This window comes from Chanos chanos, chromosome 6, assembly GCF_902362185.1.
Source record: "Chanos chanos chromosome 6, fChaCha1.1, whole genome shotgun sequence".
In the NCBI taxonomy this organism is placed as follows: Eukaryota; Metazoa; Chordata; class Actinopteri; order Gonorynchiformes; family Chanidae; genus Chanos; species Chanos chanos.
This window is the reverse complement of record NC_044500.1, coordinates 38,431,365-38,458,671: the sequence shown is the minus strand read 5'-3', so window position 1 is coordinate 38,458,671 and position 27,307 is coordinate 38,431,365. Positions and strand designations below refer to the sequence as shown.

General features: G+C 38.9%; 3 protein-coding genes across 3 annotated transcripts; 1 reads left to right on the top strand and 2 right to left on the bottom strand.

Moving 5' to 3' along the window:
- Positions 1-941: 941 nt before the first annotated feature.
- LOC115815372 (sodium- and chloride-dependent neutral and basic amino acid transporter B(0+)-like) lies at positions 942-8,551 on the bottom strand. The gene is made up of 15 exons (XM_030778328.1): positions 8,503-8,551; positions 7,099-7,103; positions 6,399-6,567; positions 6,051-6,182; positions 5,444-5,605; positions 4,793-4,913; positions 4,467-4,599; positions 4,147-4,287; positions 3,794-4,022; positions 3,428-3,553; positions 2,060-2,178; positions 1,734-1,833; positions 1,507-1,616; positions 1,212-1,379; positions 942-1,103 (listed from the first exon to the last, which is right to left on the bottom strand). The coding sequence occupies exons 1-15, from the start codon at positions 8,549-8,551 to the stop codon at positions 942-944; spliced, it is 1,926 nt and encodes a 641-aa protein (XP_030634188.1).
- A 2,740-nt stretch (positions 8,552-11,291) lies between these two features.
- fmoda (fibromodulin a) lies at positions 11,292-13,161 on the bottom strand. Its single transcript, XM_030778498.1, has 2 exons — positions 12,291-13,161; positions 11,292-11,443 (listed from the first exon to the last, which is right to left on the bottom strand). Exons 1-2 carry the CDS (start codon positions 13,159-13,161, stop codon positions 11,292-11,294), a joined length of 1,023 nt encoding a protein of 340 aa, XP_030634358.1.
- Positions 13,162-21,596: 8,435 nt separating this feature from the next.
- LOC115815720 (lumican) lies at positions 21,597-25,620 on the top strand. The gene is made up of 3 exons (XM_030778711.1): positions 21,597-22,218; positions 22,396-22,713; positions 25,469-25,620. Exons 1-3 carry the CDS (start codon positions 21,597-21,599, stop codon positions 25,618-25,620), a joined length of 1,092 nt encoding a protein of 363 aa, XP_030634571.1.
- Positions 25,621-27,307: the final 1,687 nt, after the last annotated feature.

The following is a 27,307-nucleotide window of genomic DNA, read 5'->3' as shown; positions in this document are numbered from 1 at the left end:
ATGTGACATGCATGTTTAGCTCTCACTCTGAAAAAGGACACTGTAACTCTTTTTTCAGGACATGAAAGTGCATATAACATGCCATGAGTTAAAGACTTCCCAATCTCCCTCTGTCTTTGCACCTTTACAAGACCATATTCCTGCCCATAACACCATCACCTTGTCATCCATGCTCCACCTCATTCGGCCAGTTTTCACAGTGGTAAAGAAAACGTCCTCTGTACTGGAAAGGCAAACAGGATTCTGACCCAGTCAAAAAGAGATACCACTGTAAGACAGCATTTTGCTGCTAGCTGAGGTCAAACCTGTTACTTTACAACTACTTTAGTCAACTCTATTCTCATAAGTCAGCCTGGTAGCTTCCCTTAGTCAAATCAGGTTTTATTCTGAAATGATCCAAAATGTAAGTAGTAAACCTCCTAGAAGAGCCCTATGGCTTCATTCTCCTGGCAAAACAAAGCCATAGGGCTGCTCTATTGGGAGGTTTACTACTTACTCTGAGTTAACTTAGCAGGGTTAGTCAATAAACCACGTACTTGGAATACACCTCTGGATAGAAAACTGATGCAGTTTATTTATTTAAAACTATTTACACAATACAGAATAATGTAGTACATCTTAAGAATTTAAGAAGATTGTTATAAAAACATATAAAAATTCTTTGTACAATTTGAGTCAGTACTTAAAAAAAACAAAAAAAAACATTGACTAAAGAATTAAAGACAAGTTGTGTGGACGTACTGCATGTTCTAAAATGAAAATGCCACACTACCGGATTTCATAAATATTATAAAATAATTACATATCTATATCAGAGATTTCAGAAAAATAATGAAAAGGCTGAATAAAAGCTTTTGTAAAATTATGAATGGAGAGTTTAATAAAAAGACACAAACAAAAACAAACAAACAAAAACAAACAAACAAAAAAACAAAAAGACCTCAGGTTTTACAACCCGTTGATGGATCGGAGATAACAAACACATTGGTGTTCTGTCGATCCACAGTTGTTTCCCCTCTCCGTTGTCGACTGTACCGTTCCCCCCTGTGGCAGTCTAAGTAAGGTCCCCAGTCTCCTGTGGCTTTGCATGCCGCTTTCACACGCTGTAAAACGCACAGTACCGAAGACAGAACAATCGAGACACTTGTTATCTCAAAGATATTTTAGAACAGTGGATTCATTTTCAGAAACAGACACACAATATTCCTCACCTGCCAGGGTCCCCCACTACCTTTGGCTACCTTCCAGACCGCCACAATGGGGATCCAGATTAGGCAGAAGACAGCTATACACCAGCCGAGGGCAATGCCCCATTCTGGATATGTCACTGAGCCATACGTAGGGGGCTGGAATGTGTACAGGGACCATCCAAGTATTACCTGCGCAGACAAAAATTGGTCAGATTTTCCTCATTCATGGTGTTGTAATGTCTCTACCTGAGACCATGAACATTCTACGAATGACAGAGTTTAACATAAGAGTGATGGGACTGTATTACATACTCACCAACAAAACAACTGGAGAGACACACAACCAGCAAGCCCTCCACCATAGCCAGAAGAGAGAGCTCTTGGGCCCAATCATCATTTCAATGTCTTTAATGAACCGATTAATACCTTAAAAAAAAAAAAAAAGATATATTGTATTGTATGATGTGTATATGTATATCAGCCTATGACATACACATGGTGAAAGAAAATAAAGCTTTTATAAAACAACTTCTAATACTGTACCATATATATAGGAAAGCCCAAGTAGCTCCAACAGTCCAGAAACCAAGATAACCCAGCCACCACAGAAATGGTCAATCAGACTCACCCAGTATATACCTGCCTATACAGAAAAAGAAGAAAATACTCAGTGTTCCTCTGTTCCTACAGCAGTCGAGTAAATGTCATTAGATCTTTATGTATTTTGTACATTCAGGAAAGTTAATATAGCATTTTCTGCATAAGTACATACGATTTGGACAAACCCCTTAAAAGTCAGTGTCCCTGTCCATGTTTTATGACATTTATATCATTTTTATATGATTAGACATATTTGCTTGGGAACTTACCCCAGTGACACATGGTAAGCCAAGCAGGAAGAGGACAAAGCAGATGGCTATAGTGGTGAGAGCACGCTTGGCCTTTAAAACTTTTGGGAAGGCATCCTCGAGACAGGTTGTGATGACCTCTGCAGGACGGGACGTGTAAACAGAATTGGTCACAATGATTTTAAGGAAGTTCTTCACTGAAACTGGATTCCATTCTCTTTTTTTTTCTGAGACATTCATATCTTCAAAAGATGGTCACAAGTTACCATGGTTAAGACTGTAACTCATTTCAGAATGTCCACAGCTGTAGCCATTTGTGACATCTCTTCACAAATAAGTACCGTAATTTCCGGACTATTAAGCGCACCTAAATATAAGCCGCACCCACTGAATTTTAAAAAAAAATATTTATTTTGAACATAAATACGCCGCACATATCTATAAGCCGCAGGTGCCTACATTGAAACAAATGAACTTTACACAGGCTTTAACGAAAGACCGTGCCTGTAACACGGCTCGTAACAAAACAGTAGCCTACCAAGAATATTTATGATGTCGTGCGGGCCGATGGAAAGCTCCGCTATGTTTGCATGAGTGAATTTGCGGGAGTTTGAAACTTTTTCCTCGTAGTCGGGAGGGAGCTGCTGACACAGAGTCGTCCGTGCCCTGATGGACAGGCCTTTACGTCTCATACATCTGAGACACCACGATGGTCCACCTCTAAAATCCTCAAACTTCATTGCGGTGGTGATTGTTTTGGTTTTCAGTCGGATCTGCACAGTTGAAACACCTCAGCCGTCTGCTCTCTGTGCGTTGACCCAGTCTTCGAGCTCATTTTCTAGTTCGTGCCATCTGCTTTTCTTCCCTCTGAAAGCTTTTGTTGTCTTTTTGCACTGAGTCAGTTCCTCACGCGGCTGTTTCCAACGTCTTATCATCGACTCATTAAGGCCAAACTCCCGTGCAGCAGCTCTATTTCCTTTTCCAGCAGCCAGATCGATCGCCTTCAACTTGAAAGCTGCATCATATGCATTTTGTCCGTGTCTTTCCCATGATAAGGGCGTGTACATGACAAAATGACTACCTTAATCAGAATGATTCAGTGGGAGCGCGCTCGATTTAATGTAAAGAGTTTCATTGGTTCACCATAACCCGTTCGGCAATTTCATTGGTCTAATGTTACGGAGCTCAGTTTTTTGGCGGCATGAAGCTTGTGAAACCGGGAAAAATCCATAAATTAGCCGCTTCATTGTTTAAGCCGCGAGGTTCAAAGCGTGGGAAAAAAGTAGCGGCTTATAGTCCGGAAATTACGGTAGTTCTCTTTCATATTCAGCATTTTACATTCATCAGTTTGCCCTCTGGGCAGAATGAAACAAAAGTGTGTAAGCTTACCTATATCAGTAAACTGGGAATCCAAGCCAAGAGTCAACAGCATGAAGAAGAAGAGGATAGACCATAGAGGGGATATGGGCAGTTGTGAGAGAGCATCAGGGTATGCAATGAAAGCCAGTCCAAAGCCTTGCAATACAGAGGGCCAGAGTTAGCTCTTTCAATGCTAAAATCCAATCCGCGAGTTTAAGCGTGCATTGTATATACCAAAATCAGAGTTATCAGAGTTACGATTAAACTCAAACGCGCTGATTAATCCTGCTGGTTTCTTAACTTAATCAAGGCTATTTCCCCACATTTATCCAGGTTTTAGTCTCATTAAACATTAGAATCTGAATAAAACCATGCTGTGTGTAAAAATGGTCTTACCAGCTTGGGCAACCTCTGATACCGGCCTTCCATAGACATGAGCCATGTGTCCCAAAATAGAGAAAATAGCAAAGCCAGCAAAGACACTTGTACCACAGTTTGTGACACAGACAATTATGGAATCTTGATAGCTGTTGTTGTGAAACTTGTTGTATGATGACAGGGCCATCAAACCACCCCAAGCGATGGAGAGGGAGTAGAATATTTGTGTCGCTGCATCCTTCCACACCTGCACACATGGATAACGAGGAGCAAACAGTCAAAGTGGATTGAGGTCTAATTTCAGGAACATCTTCTGATAAGAAAATGTAGGCTATAATAAAGGAAAGGCTAACAGAAAGGAAAAAGTGAACCTCTGCTTCCGACAGTTTGGTGAGGTTAGACTGGGAGCCAATGTAATACTCAATGCCATTTTGTGCTCCCTCTAGGGTAACCCCTCGCACCAGGAGAATCACCAAGACCACATAGGGGAATGTAGCTGTGAAATACATCACCTGAGGGCAAAATATAAACGTCAAACAGGTGATAACTTACCTTGACATGTGGCAATATCACCTCAAAGCAGGTTGCTTTACTAATATGTATTCTGTTTGGAAGAGTCATTATTATACAGGGAAGGGCATGGAAATTCTCTGCCCTAAAGGCTAGTTATTTAATAAGAAAACCCACTCACTTTTCCAGAAGACTTGATGCCCTTGTATAGTGCGGCTCCAATGATGATCCAAGCCAATAGCAGACAGAGGGCCAGGTGCCAAACAACTGGTCCAGTTTCATCCATGCTACTGGTGCGCTGAAGAGCCACCGAACTAAGGCCAAAGGACTGAAATATTACTCAGTAACCTACTTAAGACGACACACAGAACTATATTAAACTTTACACACAACCGGTGCTTTACTTGGGATATAGTTTACATCTTGAAACTACTCATGCTAAATCAATCCTCAGTGCACTATTATATATTGACTGGAAGCGAATAATACAAGCGGATCTTTACTTACTCCCAATACTGCTCACTTGGGCTTTGTGCAGCAATAATCAGGAGGTTTTCTACAGGACAGGTTTGGTTCTTGTCTAATAATCCATTTGAACTCTCATTGTGAGTAGTCATATTGCAAATTTCTGTGAGGATGAAAATGGATGACAAATTTGGCAAGAGAAACAAAGACACACACACGTTTCAAATTTGGGGATTTTTGTCTTTAGGCTCTAGCTAGTGAAAAGAAAAAGGTACTCAACCAACCAGTTCATCTGGTAGGCAGTGTTTAAAATACTTTCTCAGATTACCCTAAGGCACTTTCATTTTGACAAAGCATTGGCCTTTAACTAGTAGTCAGTCCTTGTGTAGAGCTTTCCGCCTGAGAGCAGGTTACATGATGTCTGCCACAAAACGTCCACCTATATTTGAATCACAGTTTCATGTAGTATACTTTTTGGACAGTGCTAGTGCATTGTATGTTGTGGAGCTGTGGAACACAGTTTGGCTTATTTGAAATTTCTGTAAGGAAAACCTAACTAATTATTCACCCCCCCCCCCGACAAACACAAACACAAAGCATTACTGTGATTTTTATTTTTTTACTATGAAAACATGACTAAATTAAGTAATCTGCATTTCATGCTGATTTCTACGAATAAAATAATGGACAGACCTTTAGAGGTAGTGCTGCAGTTTCCATCAGACCAGCTGAGGCAGTCACTCCATGGTAAAGGGTATTGAAATGATGCAAACAAGTAGTAGAGACTGTAAGCAATGATGATATTATAGTAGATTGACACAAAAGTGCTAACAAGCAGCATTGTGATGCCAACCCCTGAAAAAGAAGAAGGGGGGGGGGGGGGGGGGGATTCAGTCTACTCAACCACACTCAATAAACCGTGTCTCATAAAGCAGAACTGCTCTGTCCCTTATGACACATGGCCGTAAACGTCAAGGCACAAATAAAAAAGTGCAACAGCCACATATGTGGGTCATAACACAGTTGGTCTCGTTTCTGGCTCAAGGCCAGTTTGAAACGTCTGGCACAGCAGAACAACTCAGTTTTATGTCTTTTGAAGTAAAAACAGCAGAGAGGGATACCAGCACACTTAAAACAGTGACTGAGGTCATTCGAAACTTTGCTAAGCATTGTCCTTAGGAGCTTCAACATTACACCCAAAAGAAATTGTACATTTGTTAACCGCATTTAAAATAACCAAGAATAATTTGGTACCCACTCACTCACTGAGAGAGCGAGAGGCAGTGCAATCATTGTTTACCTTGCAGTATTGGCACGGCTTTCCACACATTGATGGGTCCTTGACTACAGAACTGTCCAAAGGAGCTCTCCATGAAGAAAAGGGGTAGCCCGGCCACAGCTAACATAATGGTGTAAGGAATAAGAAAGGCACCTGAAGAGAGAGACATTAAAAAGAATAGGAAAAAAATGAGTGCAGGGGCAGGAGAACAAGAGCAAGAGGCGATAAAACGAATAATGAGAGGGATAATGATGGCAAATAGAGCATATGAGTATGTCTTGATTGCTGTGTTATGCAGATAAAATGCGCAGAAAGCTAATCGGTGAGGGAATAACTTTAAAGAAAACTGCAACGGTGAAATCAGCTCACCTCCTCCATGTTTGTAGGTCAAATAAGGAAATCTCCACACATTTCCAAGGCCAACTGCGTATCCTATCATGGACAGCATATACTCTCTTTTACTGGTCCAATTTCCCCTCTCAGGATTCTCCTCTGCCCTGCCAACTTCAGGGTTTGGCTTTGTGCCATCATTACACGCCTGACAATAACAATTGACAAAACATCACACAATTAGTGGCTTGTATCGAGTAATACCAACCAAAGAGAGTGAATTTGCGGTAAACAAACGCTTATGTGAACAGCTAAAACTGTCTCCAAAACTATCCCAGATAGCAAACAATCATTGAAATGATGTTAAATCAGCATTCCGCTGTCAACGTTAAATTCATTGAATGTCGAACTCCGATGTTGATTCTTCATCACTTTTGCACCCTCGGTTTATATTGAGACAACGTTGAAATCATAACTAAAGATGATCGGGACTTCAATGGTATTTCAACCGAAATTAAACCATAGCAAATTACTATTACTACTTTAAAATACTGTGAAAACATATGTCATGCAGCCAGGATGTTATTAAATATATTTATAGCCCTATATTATTAGTTTAATAACAATTATTAAACATAAACTTTACATCAGTTAAAAAAAAAACAAGTTTATTACAACAAGTTTATTTTAATTCTTTGCGACTTCACTTCTGCGCTGTCTGTCGTCCATTCCTACCCACCTGGTCTGAACAGAGGAGCAAAAAAATAAAGTCAGCAAGTTCAGTGACTGTAAAAATGTGCAATTACCAAAATAATACATCAGTGTCAATAATATGTGATCGATACCATTTTATAATGACTTAATAGCACAATATCCGAGCTCCATCAGTAACTTAGTAGGATAATTTCGCTAGCACAAAAGCAAAATGCTAACTTTGTCGTCGGAAGAAAGAATCCTGCACTGAGGACTGTAATTCATGAAAATGGCGTGTATTTTATCTTTGATCCGATTTTGAGTTGTCTTCGAAATATATGCATGCCTCTCTTCCCCTCAACTCGTCCTAGCCAACGCTATCCTGTCATCTAATGCTAACATGAAATGCTAAGTTATCAGTTGCGTTAGCGAGCTAATTTAACGCATCTGCATCTCTCAGTCTTGACATTTTGACAGTAAAACATCCCAAATATTTTATTTAATTTATTAGCTACCACGAAAAACCTACAGTAAACCAAGATTAGCTAACTGACTAAATTAACTTAGTGTAGGTATTTGTAAAACTGTAGAGTGAACTTGGTCTGTGATGCCTAAATCTGGCAACAGATGCTGACGTTTCAATGACATTTAAAGGTGTCTAAATTATAATACTGACCATTTTGACAGGCACGAACATATGACGGCATATAATGTTAGACAATGTAAATAAGCTATAAACGTTTAAGAATATTCAATTTGGTACAATTCATTCAAACAGTAGATAAATAAATGCACGCTTACCCTATATGGATTCACAAATGAGATGTGTGAGCTGCCGTTGGTCTTCCACAAGATGGTCTCCCGGTCATCTATAACTCGATGACTTCTCGATCATATTAGTCAACCATAAATCGATGGCTTCTCAATGTCATATCATCATTTCCCGGTCAACTATATATCGATGACTTTTCAACATCATTGTCGTTACCCGGTCAACTACAAATCGATGCTCAATAATTTATAATCAGGACAACTATAAATCAATGTTATTCCAACGTCACAGTCATCAACATTACTATAATGTCGGGTTTCATCGGTACTGTAATGCTAATCCAACATTTATTTAGCATTGAGATTTCAATTTCAACCATAATAATGATTCAGATGGAAAATCAGTATTTTTACAATGTCGTCTTGCTATCTGGGATCTGTAGCGCTTGGTTAGCTTGGTAAACTATGGTTGACCTGCACTGCGTCAATTCCATCGCAAAAACAGGAACAAAAGCAAGAACAAAAACAAAAACAAACAAAGAAATTACGCTGACTTATATTATGATATTACCTCATCTACAGCACCGGGATTGCTAAATATTAAGTCCCCTAAGCGGTTCAGATGGTACTGCCTCATTCTTCAGTCAGCCAGAGCAGCACGTTTAAGAAATTGACACACCTGCGAGCCTCAGTGATGAGAGCACCTGTTGCCCTCGACTTTTATTCATGTCCGCCTCCATTGGCTGGTGGGATGTCTTGGCAAGGTGGTCGAGAAAAATTTGGTTGTGAATTTATCACCGTGTTGTTGTTGTTGCGGCTGCTGTTGTTACTGTTTTACGTGTTCGATACATTTTTTAAAAAATGCTTATCTAGAGAGAGAGAAGAAGACGTTTAATTTGATTAATTTCTTTAGTCAGAGATCACATATGTCCCTTTTTGTCAGCCCAAGAAATCAGATGACAAAGGCACAGATGTCATGTGTACTGTGGGTCAAGGACACAAGACAACCACTTCCTGAGGGTCTGTTATTTGCGTGGAAGTGTTGCGCACATGTATGAATTGCACACACATAAATATGTACTACGTTAAAATGGTTTTAATAGTTTTTTTTTACTTATTAAGAATATACAGTTAGAATGTCCATGTTCTTGTATAAATTGACTTAAAAGTATTTTAACTGTACAGACAATTAGAATTATATACACGCTGTCAAACATCAGCCCCTCTTTACAATTCATGGTTAACTTAGAAGTAAATGCCAAGTTCTTATTTGCTACTCCACTTAGTCTCTCTCTCTCTCTCTCTCTCTCTCTCTCTCTCTCTCTTGCTCAAAACATTTAAAAACAAAAACATCCGCCTTCTGAAAGTTTTGAGTATGGGTCCTCTCAAGATTACTCATTAAGCTAACTTAAATACATTTTAATTGATCTGTTTATTGTTCTCAAAGTAAATGTTGAGTCTTAAATCCACTTGATAAAGCAGTAATGGAGGATCTGTCATTCAGTTGCTCTCCAAGTGATTCATGGTCAGAGAATTGATTCCTTTATCAAAGTCAGTATACTACACATGAGTCAAAGTTTCCAACCTCAGATTAGGTGTTTAATATATCTTTTATTGACCCAAGGTCTATTTTCTACTGTATTTATAGCATCAGCATGAACAGCAGCTCAGTAAATGAATGGGAGGGCAAAAAGAAAATGCTCATATATCTGCCAGTCAGTCAGTCAGTCCTCATCTGTTCACATTCATCCCTCCACTTCTTGACTCAACCCACATTCCAAAGCTAATTAACGTTTCAAGTTTACAGCATTTCCCTGACCAGTGGTCGAGTTCTGGCTAGGTTTTGGTAACTTACTTACTCCTCAATTCTGAAAAATATTTTCAAGTTCTAAAAGTTTGCTGTCTCACTCATACACAGAATCTTGTGTATTAGGGTCAGACTACCACAGCAAAATCTGTGAGAGGCTCTGTCTCTCGGTTGTCTGTTTTAATGAACTGAGCTGCAAAGCACATAAATGCATGGGAGACTGGTTTTACAGGTTGTTTCATCTGTTTCAGTTTTGAATTCACTCTGTGGGTCATGTTCTGTAAGTCGTCTTCCATACAATTCGTTCTTTTTACAATTAAACACATGTAAAGATAGTTCACTTTTTGGAAACTGAAATTCAAACTAGCAGATGACATCCAAGTTTTAAATCAGACTAATTATGGAAATGCCTATGCTACATTTTACCAGTTAACGTCTTATAATTTCTATAAGGTTTATTCTTGTGTATTTCATGACACTGTGATTGAAATGTACATACACATGCATTGTGCATTTCTACAGACTGAGGTCTTTTCAAGGTTACTATCAGTTTTTAGGGATCTAAGCAAGCATTTTATGTTCATTTGAGTCCGTTTCCTCATTCTCTTGGCAAATGTCAACAGTTGTAAATATAGTTTAAAGGGATATGAAAGACTCAGTATCAGTAAGGAGAAAGCCACACTGGGCAGTATAAGGAAGCCACAATGACCATAAACACAAGTTTCAGGAAGACAGTCATTGATTTCACACACTATTGTAGTAAACTTTAAATGTACAATAGTTGTCTAAATTTTATTAACTTACCATAGAAGAATCTGCAGGCATTTGCATGCCAGAGACGTTGTTGCTTCTTAAGAAGTGCATGCAATACATTTGTTATCAAGAAATGAATCAAAGCAATGTGTAACAGTAAAGAGTTAGAAGTCATACTCTAGGTATATTAATACTCGTTGGAGAAAACAAAATAACCCAAACATTTCAGGTTTTTCTTTTCTGGCAACATGCAGGGAGTAAAAGCTTTAGTCTGTGGATGCATTTGAGCACATATTTAACCAGACAAGCTAATAAACCAGTTTCTCCTATGCTGATGAACACAATAAATACTTATGGTAACTCATTCATTCAGGCAACCAGACTTATCATAGTGTACTGACCTGAAGAGGAAAACTTCCATGCTTGATCCAAACTTTGATCAACATTCCCAAGATTACCACTGCTATCAACCATCACAATGATACACACTTATCGCACACACACAAAACATTCCTATGTGTGAAACTTTGAAAGCAGAGCAAGCATACTAACAAGAACAACATGCCTAATGCAGAAAAAAAAACTTACAATGATGTTAACAAAGATCTCTCTCTCTCTTTCGCTCTCTCTGTGCCCCCCCCCCCCACACACACACAGAAATTGAGTATTTCAAAATATATGTAAATTAGAAATATACATCAAGACAGCTTAATTCCGCGTTTGAGATGATTCAACAAAACAAAACAACAGCAACAGCAACAACAACAACAACAACAACAACAACAACAACAACAACAACAAAACCACAATCAAATATTTTAGGTCACACTCCAGAAGACGAGGAATGATGTTGGTTATGAAAAAAAAGACAGTGTGCAGGGCTGCCCCCTGCTGGATGAGTGGAGGATCTATAGGATAATGTCAGAGGCAAGGCGGAGACACAGAGAAGCCTCAGATGGCACGTCTCTCCGATTGATTTCATTGCCATCCAGCCGCAGCACCTTCAGTTTGGAGAAGTTTGTGATGTCCACCACACTGCAGAAACTTCCCAGGGTAAACTCTGAGAGGACAGGTATTTTATACTAAATTAGTTCAGTTATCACAAAGATTTCACAGAACAATACAAAAGTCAGTTTAGAGCATGGTTCAATAAAAACAGCATCTAACATTTGTTTATTTGCTTATTGAAGTATTTTTTTTTAATCTTCAAAGTAAATAATCGTTGTAATCTGTGAGTTTCAATGTGATTCTTGTAGAGTAGACAGTACAATTTGTATGACATCCAAACACTCAGAATTGTTCCATGACTAATCCTCTGCCTCACATATATTTCCATTCAAGTATTAGGTAAGTAATCAAAACCAGTATCCATGCAATACGCTTGGGCTGTTTTTAACCCACATGTTACATGAAGATAATAGTTATGACTTTAAAAAGTGATTGAATTCTTATGTAAAAGCACTTTGAAGGATCTGTAATACTTACATATTATTAGTTTATGCTTTTCCTAATAGAGATCAGTTCAGGAAACACACTGCTCTTTCACAGAATTAATGTGCTGACACGTTTTTTTTGTAGTTTTTTTGTAACATTCCTGTCTTAACATCACCACTGATTTGAAAATACTTTAAACAACAGTAACACCTCATGTTTTAAATGTGATTCAATAAAATGACCAATGATGATGTTTCAAACCAAAGCAGTTTCTAAAAGCAAAGAATATTTCCACAATAGTTTTTCAATATCTTTGTTTAGAACTATATTTGGACTACTGGCACAGAATAAAGATATAACCATGGACTAGACCCATGCCACAACTCTAAGCAAAACAGGAGGCTTGAATTTATTCAAACTGATGATCTATAGAATCCTTGTATCGTTATGAGATAAAGTTAGACAGGCTATACCTTTAATCTGATTGGCCTGCAGGTAAAGGTGTTCCAGGCTTGTGCTGACTGTAGGGATCCTCTCCAGCTTGTTGAAGGAAAGGTCCAGTTCAATTAGCCCACTGACATTGAAGGCATTAGGAGGGATACCCTTGTCTGTCAGCTCATTGTGGGAGATCCGGATGTACTGTAAATTGGAGAAGTGGTCCAGGAAGTCGGCTGGGACAGCTTCAATAGAATTGGACTCCAGGTACAGCTGGTGCAGCATATCTGGCAGACCCTCTGGAACCTTCTTCAGTTTGTTGCCGCTGACATCGAGCAATATGAGTGATTTAAGTCCCTTCAGTGCTCCAACCACTTCTTGGATGGCATTGTTTTGGAGAAGAAGGATGGTCAAATTGTTCATACCCTCAAAAGCATTAGGAGGCACTTTAGCAATCTTGTTATTACTGAGGCGGAGGTCACGTAGGGAGCGGGGCAAGTTGGCTGGCACTTTCGTCATGTTATTACCGTTCAAATAAAGGCGCTCCAGACTCATTAGATTGGCAAAAGCCTTCTTCCCAACAGTGTTGATCTGGTTCTCATGGAGCATGATCCATATGAGGTTTGTAGCATTTCCGAAAGCACTATCAGGAACAGTAGTGATTTGATTGTGCTGCAGGTAGACATACTTCATGCGTGAGGGGATGTATGGCATCTTTTTAAGGTTGCGGTTGTCGCAGTACATGGCAATAGGGAAGGTGGGTGGACAGTCACATTCTGCTGGACATTCGCCACCTGTGTTATCAGCCTGCATGCTCCGCAGGGCAGCCACCCAAAATAAGGGGTCTCTGGGATGCCCCAAAGAAGGATGTAGGAGCCCCAGCAACAGCAGGAGAGCAGCTAGTCTCATGGTTGGAGAGGCAGAGGGCTCAGGAGCTATATAGTAAAGCATACATCAGTCATACCAGAACCTGTAGCACTCTTTTTCAGCATAATCAGTCATCCATTTAAAGACACTCAGACACAAATATTAAGTGTCCCATCTAAGGTGCTGTATTTGCACTGATATTTGGAGGGAGAAAAAAAAGATGCCAAATATCTCTATACATGGCACTGTGGCTCAACCCAATCCAAGTGCTGCAGGGAAATGTTGAATAAATGTCAACTGATTTTTGTAAGAAAAAAAACCCCAAAATCATATGAAATTACTTTTGTTTACCTTATGAAGTGTTTCTCATAACTTTTAAGAAATCACACACCTACCTGATCAGAAAAAGGGAGTCCCTCCTCTTTCCCCCGTCGCACTCCAAAGCTCTGTTGGACTGTGGAGTGTGACTTTGCCAAAGTCTTTGTAAATACCCTCTCTCCCCTTCAAGTCTTTCGCCTCCACCCTCCTAGCCCCCCTTGCAAACCCTGTCCAATTACCATACACTTCCCTCTCCATGGCTGGTCCGTTTTCCACCCTTGTAGGGTGGCTGAATTAGATAAGTTCCATCTGTGGAAAATGTCAAGGGTATCTGGTCCCCAAAATGCCAAGTTTTTCTCATTAAGGGGAGAGAGGACCCCACCATGGAGCTGACCTGACCATTAACAGGGCAACAGGGGGCTGTCTCCCTCGCCGCACTCTATTTACTTTTGCCACTTCCTCAGTGCTAAACTAACACACATCATTTTTCTTCTTGGGTGCAAACACATGTACAGCATTTGACTGCACCATTTCAGCTGATTTAAAGAAAAAAATGGGAAAAGTTTCAAAATAAAGTGAAAATTTGTTACAAATTGAAAAAAAATGACATTGTATTAAGGTGAAATTGAAGTATATATATATATATATATATATATATATATATATATATATATATATATACACATGTATTCCATTGGGCAGAGTGGACTGCATGAAACAAAAAGGGACTGGCCTTTCCAAACCAGGGTGAAAGTACTAACTGAAAGACAGGCAGTGAAATAAAGAGAGACTTGGACATTGGGGAACGCTTTCTTAATACTCTTGATGTTAGTTTGTCACTAAAAATCGATATACACAACATTTAAAATCCATGTTACTGGCAACCTCTGCTCAAACAGAGTGCTTTGTCTCCACTCTATGGAGAATCAGAAAGAGCAACCAGATGCTTTGACAGCAGTTTCAGAATACAGAATGACTTGTTGCGGGGATTGGATTTCTATTTCCTGCCAAAGAGGACGATGACGACATAAAGTATGGAAATAAGTATAGAGGCCTAAGAGGTTTAAAGATGAAGAGAGAGAGAGATTATGTTTTCTCTCTTTTCTCTGTCTGCAGTATGTCTCCAAGTCTTACCAACTTCTCTGCCTCCTCATTTTGTATTTCTATCCAGGCTGTCACACTGTGGAATGCCTAGTCCCCTTTTGCCCCTAGAAGCCTTTGGTGCTGGAGGAGAAAGCACAGATGTTTTTAGATAAGGAGATCTGCAGAGCCAGTGGTTGAGACAAGGGAGCAATGCTATAGATTGCTCCCAGACAGAGGAGAGGAGGTGCAGAGCCAGACAGCCCCAGGTTTGTGAGATTTCCTGGAGACACTTTATGGGACGTGAAGGCGGAGCTGTGTCACCCTCACATACTGTAGAACACTATGTACCGGTTCTAAGCATTGCGCAGATTGCAGGTTGCTTATAGAGTTCTCAATTTTCATTTTTTCTGTAACAGAGCTCTGTAATTTGTGGTTATCTATGTATACATATAGAAGTATGTATACATGGAAATGACTGAAAATAGTTTTCCAAAAAGAGCATAAACCACAGAAATGAACTTAGCAAATCAAGACATAACAGCACAAGGAGATGTGCTAAAGCTATTTTCAAATAAAAATGTCTTACGTATTGAGGGGGCATTTTCAGTCTATAATATACTATTGTATCTATTTCGGATATCGTCTAAATTGTTGGACAGATAGTATTTTAGGTGTATTCAATGATTCTAGAGCATCTAAATTTCCAAGAAAAAACCCCATCTAAGCTATGTTTTCAGAATACATAAATCACTCTTCGGAAGCCCTACAGCTGCTGGATGCAAGGTAGTAGCCTTTTTGAAATCCAATGTATTCTTGGGCAGTCATTGTTTAATGTTTTCATAAATGTCCTGTTTTTTTCAGGAGGGGAACATAATTGATCCCATTGATCCCTTGTGGTTGTTTAGATATACCGAAGTATCATGCATTGCGTGGACATACTGAAGCAATGTGAAACGTGTTATGCTTGGGGGAGAGGGGGGGGGGGGGGGGGGGTTGGGGATGGGGGTTTGTTTATTTAGTGGAAATCCATGCTCAGTTTGCCCCATCTTTGGCTACAGCCAATGAACTGTGTAATATCCCAGAGGAAGACGAGTTCAGCATCAGGAAACACTTTACATTCTTTCTTTCTGTCCTCTCTCATGAAGGCCATTCAGATATTCTGAAAACATAATTGCCAATGAGTTTTTGTTTTAGAGTTCTAAAATTCTTCAAGTATATTCTTCCATTTTGAGAACGTTCTTTCAATCTGAGAGATTGAACTGGACTCTTTATGCAGTTTGAAACATCAAAAGCAATTCATTAGGATTCACCAAGGGTCCAATTTAAGCAAACACTGGACCTGAAACCATGAGAGTATCTCATAGTTGTTGAAATTCAACGACTGGAGAGTGGATACTTCCTTTGAATGAAGATTTAGAACCTCTTCTTTTTTGGTGTCAGTTTTTTTTTAAATCACCCTTTGAGGAACCAAACACACATGAAAGGGCAGTTTTGGAAGAGGGACAATCTGTTTTCAAGAGTGCTTTTGTTTGACTGAGGCAAAAGAATGAAGCAATGGTGGTGGGAGAGTGGGACTTTGTCTCTGATGTGTCATGTTTTTTTTGTTTTTTGTTTTTTTGTATGAAAATGAAAGAGTACTGGGGGATTTAAAACCCCTGCTGTGGTTGTCATGGAAACAATATTTCTTACAATTAATTTTTTCTTTCTTTTTCTTTTTTTTAAGAAATATGATTTTGTGGAATGTGGTACTGGCATAAATCCTTGTTGCTGCAGTTTGTTTATGGAGGACTCACCAAATCTGTTTTCTAAAATCTGAGAGATAATTATTTTTACATGTTGTTGTCAAAGTCTCCCAGATGTTCTATTTTTTATGTCCTACTTTGTAGTCTCTTGATGGTTGTGCATCCTAGCATCACACTGCAAGTTAATGGCTCATTGTCTGTCTGGGTTAATAGAACACTGATTTTAACAACCCTGCAACTAACTTTATGCTCTCATGAAATTGCAGGAAGCTGCATTGCCTTGTAAACAGATACCATATGTGAGCCACCGAAAAGCAGTGACCTGATTTCTCACTGTGTGTCATTGTTGATATTCCACTCTGCTGAGGATGCTGTGTGTGCCTTAAAAGAACAATGTATAAAAGTCCAGTTTCTTATCTGTCTCTAACTACGTCTAAACTGAGTAAACCAAGCTATTGTACTGTTATGTAATTATGTTGTTATGTAGGTTGTGGCCTATCAGGTTTTCTCAAAACCTGGAAATGACCTTCTTTTTGCATTTTAATGTTAAAGATGGTAAGAGGGCAAAGTATAAAGTGCATCTGACTCACACACACAAAGCAGTTAACAAGAAGAGGAATGATTTACTGTTTACTCAGGTCATAAGTATCAAGGGGGAAGAGTGGAGAGGTTCATCTTTGAGGTCTGTCAACAGCAAGACCCCTCAGTGTAACCTGAACCGCTGACCTCTGAGGACAACCGTGAGATACTCAATACGAAACATATGTCCAGCACCACCTTTCTGCGGCCTTGTATCTCACATGTTCTCACATATGAACACTCACTGAGTGAAAGTAACCGCATAGCCTGACAGTTTGTTGCTTTTATTCTCTCACAGAAATTATGATACAACATTTGGCGGCAAAGGTTGACTGGGAAGAACGTTTCAGAATCGAATTGCTGCTGTGCTCAATCAAATATCGTACACTTTGTGTGAATCCTGATTGAATTGTATCAATGGGTAGCTTTGTCTGACCGTTTCAGATGCAAAGTAATATTCTGAGTATACAAACCAGTATGCAAAATTATATTATTATTTTCATTATGGTGAACATGAGGTTAATCAGCTTTTAGTCAGTATTAAAGTGACTGGCATGACATTTTGGCAGGTCTTTTTGAATGGACACAATTATCCGTTAAGTGTGGATTATCGGACCCTATCTTGGTGTACCATCCTTAAAACTCATATTGTGGTACAGGACTAAAAGAAATGTCATAACATTGTGCTTATTTTCAGAAATATCAAGCTGTTAATGGAAAGGCTGACACTTGAGATGAACTCAAGTAAGCTAGAGTCTATCACAGCTGTGTTTAACCAAAACCAAGCTCCCCATGACTGTGTAATCAAACATATACATTTCCCCTCACACTTGGTAGCCCATACATACACTTCCCACACATATGGTAGTTATTACTGCCACTTCAAAAGTCCCCAGCCCGTTTTCAGAGTGATATTAGTTTGAAATGAAAAAAGAACTCAAAGATCAATTGAACTGTGGTCTTTTTCCCCCCAAACCTTCTTTCTTTAAACTGCGGAGTGCATTTCATAATTCACTGCATATAAAAACTGTGGTTTAGCAGTTTGTAACATTGCGCCCCCTAGTCAACACTTTTGAGAAGATCATGAATATCTGAAGCCAGGGTTTGAGTCATGTTCTCCCAGTCTGGGTTAAGGCGCTGGAGAATATAGATGAGCTCCCTGCAAAACAACTCAACCTTATAAAGGCCCAAATAGATTGGTAATTATACATAAAAAGGCTTTCTTACATCACAGTGTTTTCCAGAGAGGCCTGATCATACCATCTTTTAAGCAAAAAAGAAAGCTTTGAGAATGCAAAGGAAAGTTTTAAGAACGCATTTTTTTTTTTTTAACATGATCACCTCCTCAGTGTAGGTAGACGAAAACAGGAAGACGTTTTTGCTGCAGACTAACACCTATCCCCTTCATCCAGTCTGACTGTAAGTGTAACCACTGTGGCTTGGCACTGCATAGAGCACACAAACCACAGAGACCTGCCTCAGAAAGAACTGTAATAACAAGTTTTAAAGTTTTTTTTTGTTTTTTTTTTTAAAGAAGCAAAACTTTCAGCTAACGAATGCTAATACAGTTTACATTCATACATACATATCCACCATAATCTCTGAGTTATGAGGAGGCAGATAGCACAGGAATGGAAGGGCAGAAAATGGTAGGGAATGTGTGGAGTCTTCCACAGCAGGCTGTGCTGATGTGCAGGTTTGGAGGTATTGAGGAATAGAGAACACATGGTTCTGAAAAAGGAATGTGTCTACCAGGGCTACAAAGCATGGGTTTCATTTGTGCAAAAAGGCTGTCCAACTCTTTAACCCCAAAACTGCTGCTATCAAACCATGAGACAGTAACATGTCTATTTTATATGGTTTATTAAACATAATAGATGTTCTCAGTTTGCTTGCTTCGACACTTCAGATTCACAGTCTGTGGAGCAATCCAAGGTAAAATGGCTTTTTTCTAATGGTGAGTTTAACTTGGGGTTTTCTTTTCAAAGCAAATGTAACGGTTAAACGGTTAATTTTTCTTGTGAGGAATTAATATGAATGGTTAAGTGTTTTGTTTTTTTTGTTGTTGTTTTTTTGGTTAATCTGGATTTTTTCATAGTCTCTCACTGCAAAGTAGAACTCCATCCAAAAAGCAATAGAACGTTTCTTCATATCCTTCTGTTTTCATGGAAAAGATATTAAACAGTCAGTGGAAGGCTGCTGTGTCCTTTGGAATGGCATGTACCTCTACTTCACAAACACACCAGTCCAGACTTAAAGTAATATTTTCAGAGGAAAGTCAACATTTTTCAAAACTCCTATATTAAGACTTCAAAGAGAGTGCAGGTGACTGAGGGTGAAGGCCCTCATTTCATGTATGAACCCTCTGCAGACCCTACAGGGCAAAACCAAATTTTAGTCATAATAGATTTAAAACCATCATTATAAATGCATTTATGAAACTGAAGGAACATCTGCTCTGAGGTCAATGGAATTGTTTTGAATTCCTTAAACAAGCTGTGTAATTTGTGGGAGCAATTTTGTGCTTGTACTCATCGTGGACATTATAATAATAAGTGTTAGAGGGTTTTTAATCAAAAACACATCAATGAGACAATGGAAATTAAATTAAATGTCCCCTGTGATCTTGTGGTACATTGCAATTCCTGCCCATGATGGAACTAGATTTCATGCTCATATTTAAGTTTCTTTAGCTTTAAATTGTGACTTTATATGCCTGTGGTCTATCTCTTGACATTTAAAAGATAAAAACTTATGTTTAAAATATCTACGTGGCTTCAGAAAGTATGCGTTCAAAGGGTGCATGCTAAACCCAGCTTTAATCAACCAGTTAGATTTTTGGCCTGCAGTTAGTGTTATTTGAAATAAATCATTCTGCTAAACTGCTTAAGACATTTCTTTTATAATGCTATTATATTACATCACGCATGTATCATGTACAGTATATGTCAGATGAAAAAATCCTATAAACAACACCAGTGGGAAGGTATGAAATAATGACAGTAACATTGTGAAACATTGTACAATGTTTGATGGTCAAGGGCAGAAAAATTTAAGTACTTTTTGGGAAAAGTGGTATTTTACAGAAAGATACTTTTGCCAAGAGTAAAGGGAAAAATTTTTAAGTTGTGGCTTTGGACAGAACATTAAACACTTGTAAGTGCCCCATGCTTTAAACTGCAAAACATTTTCCCAAACTGACAGATTTACATGAATAACTGAAGTAGGCCTACTTAGAATCAGTTATCACGCAGTTACAAGGTATGACAACAGTATACAAATACATATTTCAAAGCAAAAGCTTTAGATCTGTTTTGAGTATAGTAGCATTGACTTTTTCTTTGACTATGTGCCTTCTTAGTAAGATAAATACTCAAGCAATAAACTATGGTGCATGATATTAGACTGCAAATGTGCTAGGGGGCACTGTGCTGACTATTGTAATACCCTTAACCCAATACACATGCGTCATCCTTTTGGGGAGGGCTTTGAAGTCTTTCCACTGTGTAAAACTAAACTACACATGGTATAAGCACACACACACACATACACACACACACACTGACAGGGTCTGTTTGGCTCCCCAGGTCCACTCCAGCTGTACTGCACTGTACACTGTCATAAGTTCCATAGCAGACTGCTGTGTGGTGGAGTCTGAAACAAGGCAAACTTCACATACTGTGTCAGTGAGAAGCTTATTAACAAACACTCCAAACAAATGCATCACACATCAGCAGCTCTCAAACAGAGCAAGGCTCAAAGGTGAGACACGTATTAGCATGTATGCAAGCAAAAAATATAATCAACATTTGAAAGAATCTTCAATTGGACATGTTTGAAGTGTACATTTATCCATTTTAAACTACCAAGCATTAACCTCAGTTTGTATTTCATGTTGTATGCATTTTTCTGTCTGCCTGCCAAACTCAAACAGTATTTTCTCTCAGACATGTTTTACTCTGCTGCCAGCACACATGTTTTTACCAAATGTTGTGTGGAGTATGTGTGGCTAGACAGCAACCATAGGCTGCTGAGTGAGATGTGGGGGAAAAAAAAAAAAGAAGAAAGGGAAGATTATGGTAGTCGTGAAAGAGTCTGGGGCCTTGGCCATGACACTGTGTGGAATGTTTCAGTGACTGGGTAAACTCTGCAGGTTCCCTGAGCAAAGCTATGCAGTATCCTGAGAGGGTTGCGTCGGTAAGATCCCAAACACACAAGGAGACGCACAAAACCAAACAAAACTAAAACATCAACTTGGTTTTTGAATTCAAAGACAAAAGGTACGCACATTTCATTGTTTCTCTGGTTTGTTGTACATTTGTGCTGTGTGTTATGAATTAGGGCTGATTCTAAAGATGGGGGAGAGTGAAAAACAGTTCTGTTCATTATGAAGCATGTTAGAATTGTTAACTAAAGCACAATAAATGGTTTAAATTCCTGTCATAGATGATAAAGATGTGCATTATACACCGTCGGTGAATTACTGACCATAATCACCCCACAACAATACAGTAAAAACATATGTGAAAAATTATCAGATTGTTTTCCAGCCAAAATCTGAATTAGGTGTGGTAAAACCTGCATTTCATCATAGATATCACAATCTAGAGGGAAATCATCATATCCTTACCAGTGATGTTTAACATATTTTATTTTATTTTACAATACTTTATAGTTTGCATTCTCAGTATGCATCTCAAGCTTGTATCATAACATGTTACAGGTTGTTTTTTATTAGGACAAACAACAAGATCCATGGATATTAGGCCATTAGTGCTGGTGCTCCTGGTGTGTGGGCTTGCTTGGGCCTCAAACACAGACCTGGACTATGGTGGAATTCCCTTCTGGATCAATCGACTGCTAGGAGAGCCGAGTGTTGTAAGCCTGAGGGATCGTATGGACCCAAGCTGGTATAGGGCAGTTAACACCGAAAGCTGTCCACTGCAATGTGACTGTCCAATCCAGTGGCCCACAGCACTGTACTGTGACCACAAGGGTCTAAACCAGCTCCCTGAGAGTCTACCATCTAGGACCCAGTATCTCTTTCTCCAAAGAAACAAAATCTCAGGTATCCCCAGTGGAGCCTTGGTCAATGTCACCAGGTTGCGCTGGCTCTTCCTGGACTGGAATCAAATACACAGTAAAGATATAAATAGCATGTGGCTGTCCAATCACACACAGCTAGTGAATCTCTTTATGAACCATAACAACTTGACTGAGGTGCCAACTGGGCTTCCCAGTGGGCTCAGGCAACTGCGACTGGCATATAATCACATCGAGAAAATTTCCCCAGGTGCATTCCAGAATCTAGGAAATCTGACACTTCTTCTGCTCCAGGGCAACAGGCTAAAGGCAATTGGAAAAGGTGACTTTGAAGGTAATCCATTTGATCAATCATTTCCTTGTTTGCAAATTCCACTTGTGAAACAACATTACTAAGATTGTCATGTCTTTTAAGAATATGCTTAGACATTTGTGGAATTATCCACAATGCCTGTCATTATAATGGCTGAATGGTTATAAAGCAGTATTTATTTCTCATTTTTTTAACCAGGCCTCTCATCTCTGAACTTGCTGGATCTCAGTCACAACTTCCTAGATACATTCCCCAAGTATCTACCTCCATCAGTCCAACAGCTTTACCTTTCCAACAACTCAATGACTGGTGTTTCCGAGGACAGTCTACAAGACTTTAGTAGCCTTCGCTACCTTCGCCTTGGCTACAATCAGCTGCAGGACAATGGTCTGGCTTCTGGTGCCTTTAACATTACTTCATTGGTTGAGCTTGATCTCTCCCACAACCTGCTGACCCAAACCCCAGTGGTCCCCACCACCCTCCAATACCTCTACCTGGAGGCAAATCTCATTCAAGGTGAGACAATGAGAGTCCAACTAATGCAGATTCACAGTTAGGCTTTTATCGGGATCAGATACTTACTGATCATATAGAATGAAGTCATCATTAAATCTAGTGAAGTTAACTGTCCAATAACAAGAGATAGGACATGCTTGGTGAAAAACTGAAAGCATTTTTGTGGCTCTTAACAATGAGTAATGGAATAATTTGGGTGGTAAACTAGATGGAATTTGGGTGATAAACTAGATGGAAAGTAACAAACAGTCAGAATGCCTTTTATCATGCATCATTTCAAAAGACATACTCTGCCAATGATCATTAATTCCTCTGCATGGAAACACAATAGCACAATCTTGTGAATCAGCCAAGCCCAATTTACATCTATCATGCATTTTAGATATGATTCAATTCAATTCAATTCAATTCAATTCAATTCAATTCAGATTTATTAATACCAAGCCTAAACAGTGGCAAAACTATGTGAAAAATCCAGACTAAAAAGATTTGCCCGTCCTCCAACAGAAGCTTTACAACAAATGGTGGTGTCACTACACAGTCTTTACAAAATTTTGCAACGAAATATTGGTGGTTTTGATGTTCCTGAGAACATATAAATAGAGGACTTTATGAGCAAGGATTCGTGAAATGGATATATATCATAATTCACTCAGGATTCATTTTGTTAATTAAAATTTGGAATAATTAAAACATCCAGAATGTCCTTAATTATCGTAGATGATGGGAGACTACATAGATTACACTGTAGTATTTATTTCTCATATTCCTATTCAGGCTTCCCATCCTCACACTCACACTTCTGGGTAGTTTTGCACATATAAGGGTATAAAGACCATTGTCATATTTCTGGTGTGCTGATTTCCTGTTTCAGAGCCTTATTACACATTCAAGATGCATTTTGTCATCTTCCTGTTCAATGGGAATTTGTGAGCAAAGGCTTATGGAATCTGAATACAAATGATTCTCAACTGCTTGAGTACACTGCTTTGAGGATAAAAATACTAGCTAGTTGAGGATTCAATCAAAGGGAGTGATACTTGATCTCAGTCCATTCCAAATGTAGGTGTTTCAAGCTTTTTGGTTCAATTCCTCTGAAGTGTACATATTAAAATGGCTAAACATCATGTCTCTAAGGACACATATTTTGAAGTTCATGACTTCAAACTGGCTTTGTCTCATGGTATAGGCATGTTGTTTGTTGCCTGTAATGTCTGAGGTCTGACGCAAAGTTTTGGGGCAGACGAAAGAGATTTGAAAAAAAAAAATGCTTGCACTTTTCCTTATGAAATAATCCTTGGCAAGAGAAACTAAACATCTCAAATAAGCAGGCTCTGAGAAAAAAAAAATGGAAAATGTGACAGGATTGGAGGGGAGAGACACTCTGCACCCTCTCCTTTCCCTTTTTTGAAGTGTTTGTCGCATTTTGAGAGAAAAGTAGCCAACGGAGTACCTAACTGAGTGTCCAGGGAGCAAAAGTAGGTTAGCTGATGGAGAGAAAAGACTGGGAACATCTGTGAACACTCCAGCGAAGGACTCCAAGTCTGCCAAAAGCACAAGCTGTTCTTCCCCCTGTCTCTGAGAAGCATATGCCTTGATTAGTTACCAGAGTCACACAGATCTGCAAAGTTTGCCTCGACAGTGATTAGGACTGATTATTGGTGGGTGGGACCCGTCCCATTTCCTCTAATGTTTGTATTACTATTTACACACATTGTCTTTACCTCTAGAGTCCAGCTCCAAAGAAACACGAACCCTGTAAGTTAGAAATAGGAACTCACAGGGAATAGAGCTAAAAATGTAAGTAAGTAAGTAGGTAAGAAAGAAAGAGAGAAAGGCAGAAAGAAAGAGAGACAGAAAGAGAGAAATAAAGAAAATGCATCTGTAACTTGACAGAGTTATTGCCAACTCAAAAAGAAGTTGTGGAGTGGAGCATTTGGATTCCAGTAACCCTAATGCTAAATGCAGAAAACGGATTATTTTTTCCGACAAGCGCAATATTAGTAATGCTTGTGTTATTTTCAAGCAGCGGGGAACAACAGCCTCAAAAGTAAATAGAGCAGCATGCAGCTATTTTGACCTTTACACAGTCCCTTCATCAGATGTTTTTCCTACATTCAAAATTGTTAAGATTGAAAAATTAACAGAGAGACAACAGGAAGAGCCATAGACATTTTTTTTTTGTTTCAGCATGAGTTGATACTCTTAACAGCACAGCCTCTGCACCTGTAACTTATTAATTTGAGTAAAAGGAATGCAGCCCCTGTATGAGTGGAATAATTGTATAACCCACTGGCAACACGAAGGACTGTTTGTTTTTCCTTTGAAATATTTCAGAAATATGTACACCAACAATTAGTGTGAATGTTAAGAGAGATAGGAAAGTCACTGGACATCATACCATAGCTCCTCACTTGATTTGCTCTACAGGGAAGAGTACCCTCACATATGCTTGTCATGCCAGCTAATGAACGTGTATACGTAGTTTAAATATCATATCTCTTAAACACTACCAACGCATGACAGTCAAGCTATAAAACAAGCTAAATTGTCAACAGTTGAGCTTTGTAGCAAGGTATTTTTCAGTTGTTGTTGGGGAAGACAAGTAATCCAATAGCAAAAACTAACCAAAAGGCAGAGGCATTCTACAGAAATTGCTTTCAACCTTTTAACACTTTTTTCTTTTTTCAGTAAAATACATGTATATCCTAAGGAACAAAAAATAATAATTTGCCTGGTCTGTTCTATTCTCTAGCATTTAACGTCAGCAGTTTCTGCAGGACGTTCGGTCCAACAGAGTACTCCCGCATGAGGATCTTGCGATTGGATGGCAATAAACTGGCATACCACCAGCTGCCTCCTGACTGGGTGTTTTGCCTTCGGGTGCTCCATCACATTTATGTTTAACTTGGTCCACTGAAGCTTGTCACCTGTACTATACGGTACTGTTTTCCACTTTATTTGACAAATTTTATGCATCTACATAACCTATAGTTGACTAGTATGCTTCCTGCACAACATCTGCAGAAATTGCACACTGAAATTACAGAATAGAAATAAGATAATTCATCACCATTATATTATGTGTACGTTACCTGTAACACTTTGTGAAATCCTATACAATATCTATGCCAACACATAGCATATCCATGCCAACATGTAGCTCAGATATTGTTAATCTATCACATTTTAAAGTGAAGTGAGAATGAATTGTTAGCCTTAAATGGCACTTTTACATTTCTAGACACCACAGAGGTAGCTGTTTCTATGCAAAAAGAGAATTTAGCCGTAAAATTGTGTGAAATTAATGTTAAATATACTACATTAATGTTAAATGTAAACATTACAACACACCTATCTTTGGGGTCAGAATTTGAGCTCCACTGTTAGTAATTGAGCGCAGTACTTATCTACATGTCTGTGAGTAAAACCGAATGTAAAAATGGACAGTACAATAGTAAAATGTATATTATACAAATAAATGTTACATATTTGGGGTTTTGCTGTATTTTCCAGTTCTGCTGCTCATTGCTGTCTATCAGTGCCAGAGTCCCGAATAGCTACGGAGTTATCTGAACAGTAAATTGTTTGCAGTTTAAACAAATAAATGTTTCATATTTAAATTTTTGAGGGACATGGTCCGTTGTACCAGTGCCAGAAAGCTGAATGCCTTTGGAATTATCTTCAGGGAACCTGACAATGATAATTATCTGGATAAAAGCACTTCCATCTCTACATTCCAGTCCACTAGTAGCCCTTTAATCTCGAAGAATTGGCCATATCTTGCACTTCAGTAGCGAGGTTCTGCACACAATAACATTCCTTTGCCATGACACAATCTGTATAACAACCTGAAGAGTTGGTGCTCTAATGTCACTATGGAAACATTATTTACAGTCTTCAATTGCATTCCCAGAGCAAATGTGGGAGCAAGTCCATAAGCACTTATCCATGGATGAAATGAATAAAACAGCTGAGGAACCAAATATAAGCGATGGTATTATGCACTCATCCATGTTTCTTTATAGAAAGAAACCAGGAAAAGCAAATAATGAAATGTGGTACAAGGGTGGTCTGTTTCAAATTACATGCTATTCACTTTATTTTAGTAGGTACTATTCAAACAAACCACCAAGGGGCATGCCCTTATTATCATTGTCCAAAAGCCACAAGGGAATAAGTATTTAGTGTATCTGAATGATTTTTTATCGTTAAAGTGTGGCTATGTTGATGAGCAATGCTGATATATCAACATGGAATAAAACCAGACTGATGAGTTTGACAGAAATATAATCCTCAGAAGTGCCAATTCAGATTCTGTGCCATTTCAGTTGTTTTACACAATGACTGCTGGCTAAAGCGGAGTGAAGCCCTGGCGTTCGAATTATCTGAGGCTTTATTCTACATGAATCAGACAAAAATGGAGACAGGGTGACTGACTGGTAAATATGCAAAGAGGAAAATCTGGGATGAATAACTGTGCCATTGAGTGACAGTCTTTCCTTTCACATCATCCTCCTCTTCCCATAACTTCATGTGTAGTGGAGACGGCTGGAGAGGAAAGCGATGAATGGATGTTTTGATGAAAGTCATG

Bases quoted from the DNA above. Each gene is read 5' to 3' on its own strand.
- LOC115815372 (XM_030778328.1), bottom strand. From the start codon at position 8,551: ATGAATAAAAGTCGAGGGCAACAGGTGCTCTCATCACTGAGGCTCGCA. The intron at 5,606-6,050 runs GTAAACAATGAT...CTTCTTTTTCAG, and splicing joins AGCCGTGCCAATACTGCAAG to GGGTTGGCATCACAATGCTG. The intron at 1,104-1,211 runs GTGAGGAATATT...TGCGTTTTACAG, and splicing joins GTAGTGGGGGACCCTGGCAG to CGTGTGAAAGCGGCATGCAA.
- LOC115815720 (XM_030778711.1), top strand. From the start codon at position 21,597: ATGGATATTAGGCCATTAGTGCTGGTGCTCCTGGTGTGTGGGCTTGCT. The intron at 22,219-22,395 runs GTAATCCATTTG...TTTTTTAACCAG, and splicing joins TGGAAAAGGTGACTTTGAAG to GCCTCTCATCTCTGAACTTG. The intron at 22,714-25,468 runs GTGAGACAATGA...TCTATTCTCTAG, and splicing joins GGAGGCAAATCTCATTCAAG to CATTTAACGTCAGCAGTTTC.
- fmoda (XM_030778498.1), bottom strand. From the start codon at position 13,161: ATGAGACTAGCTGCTCTCCTGCTGTTGCTGGGGCTCCTACATCCTTCT. The intron at 11,444-12,290 runs GTATAGCCTGTC...CTGTCCTCTCAG, and splicing joins GCAGGCCAATCAGATTAAAG to AGTTTACCCTGGGAAGTTTC.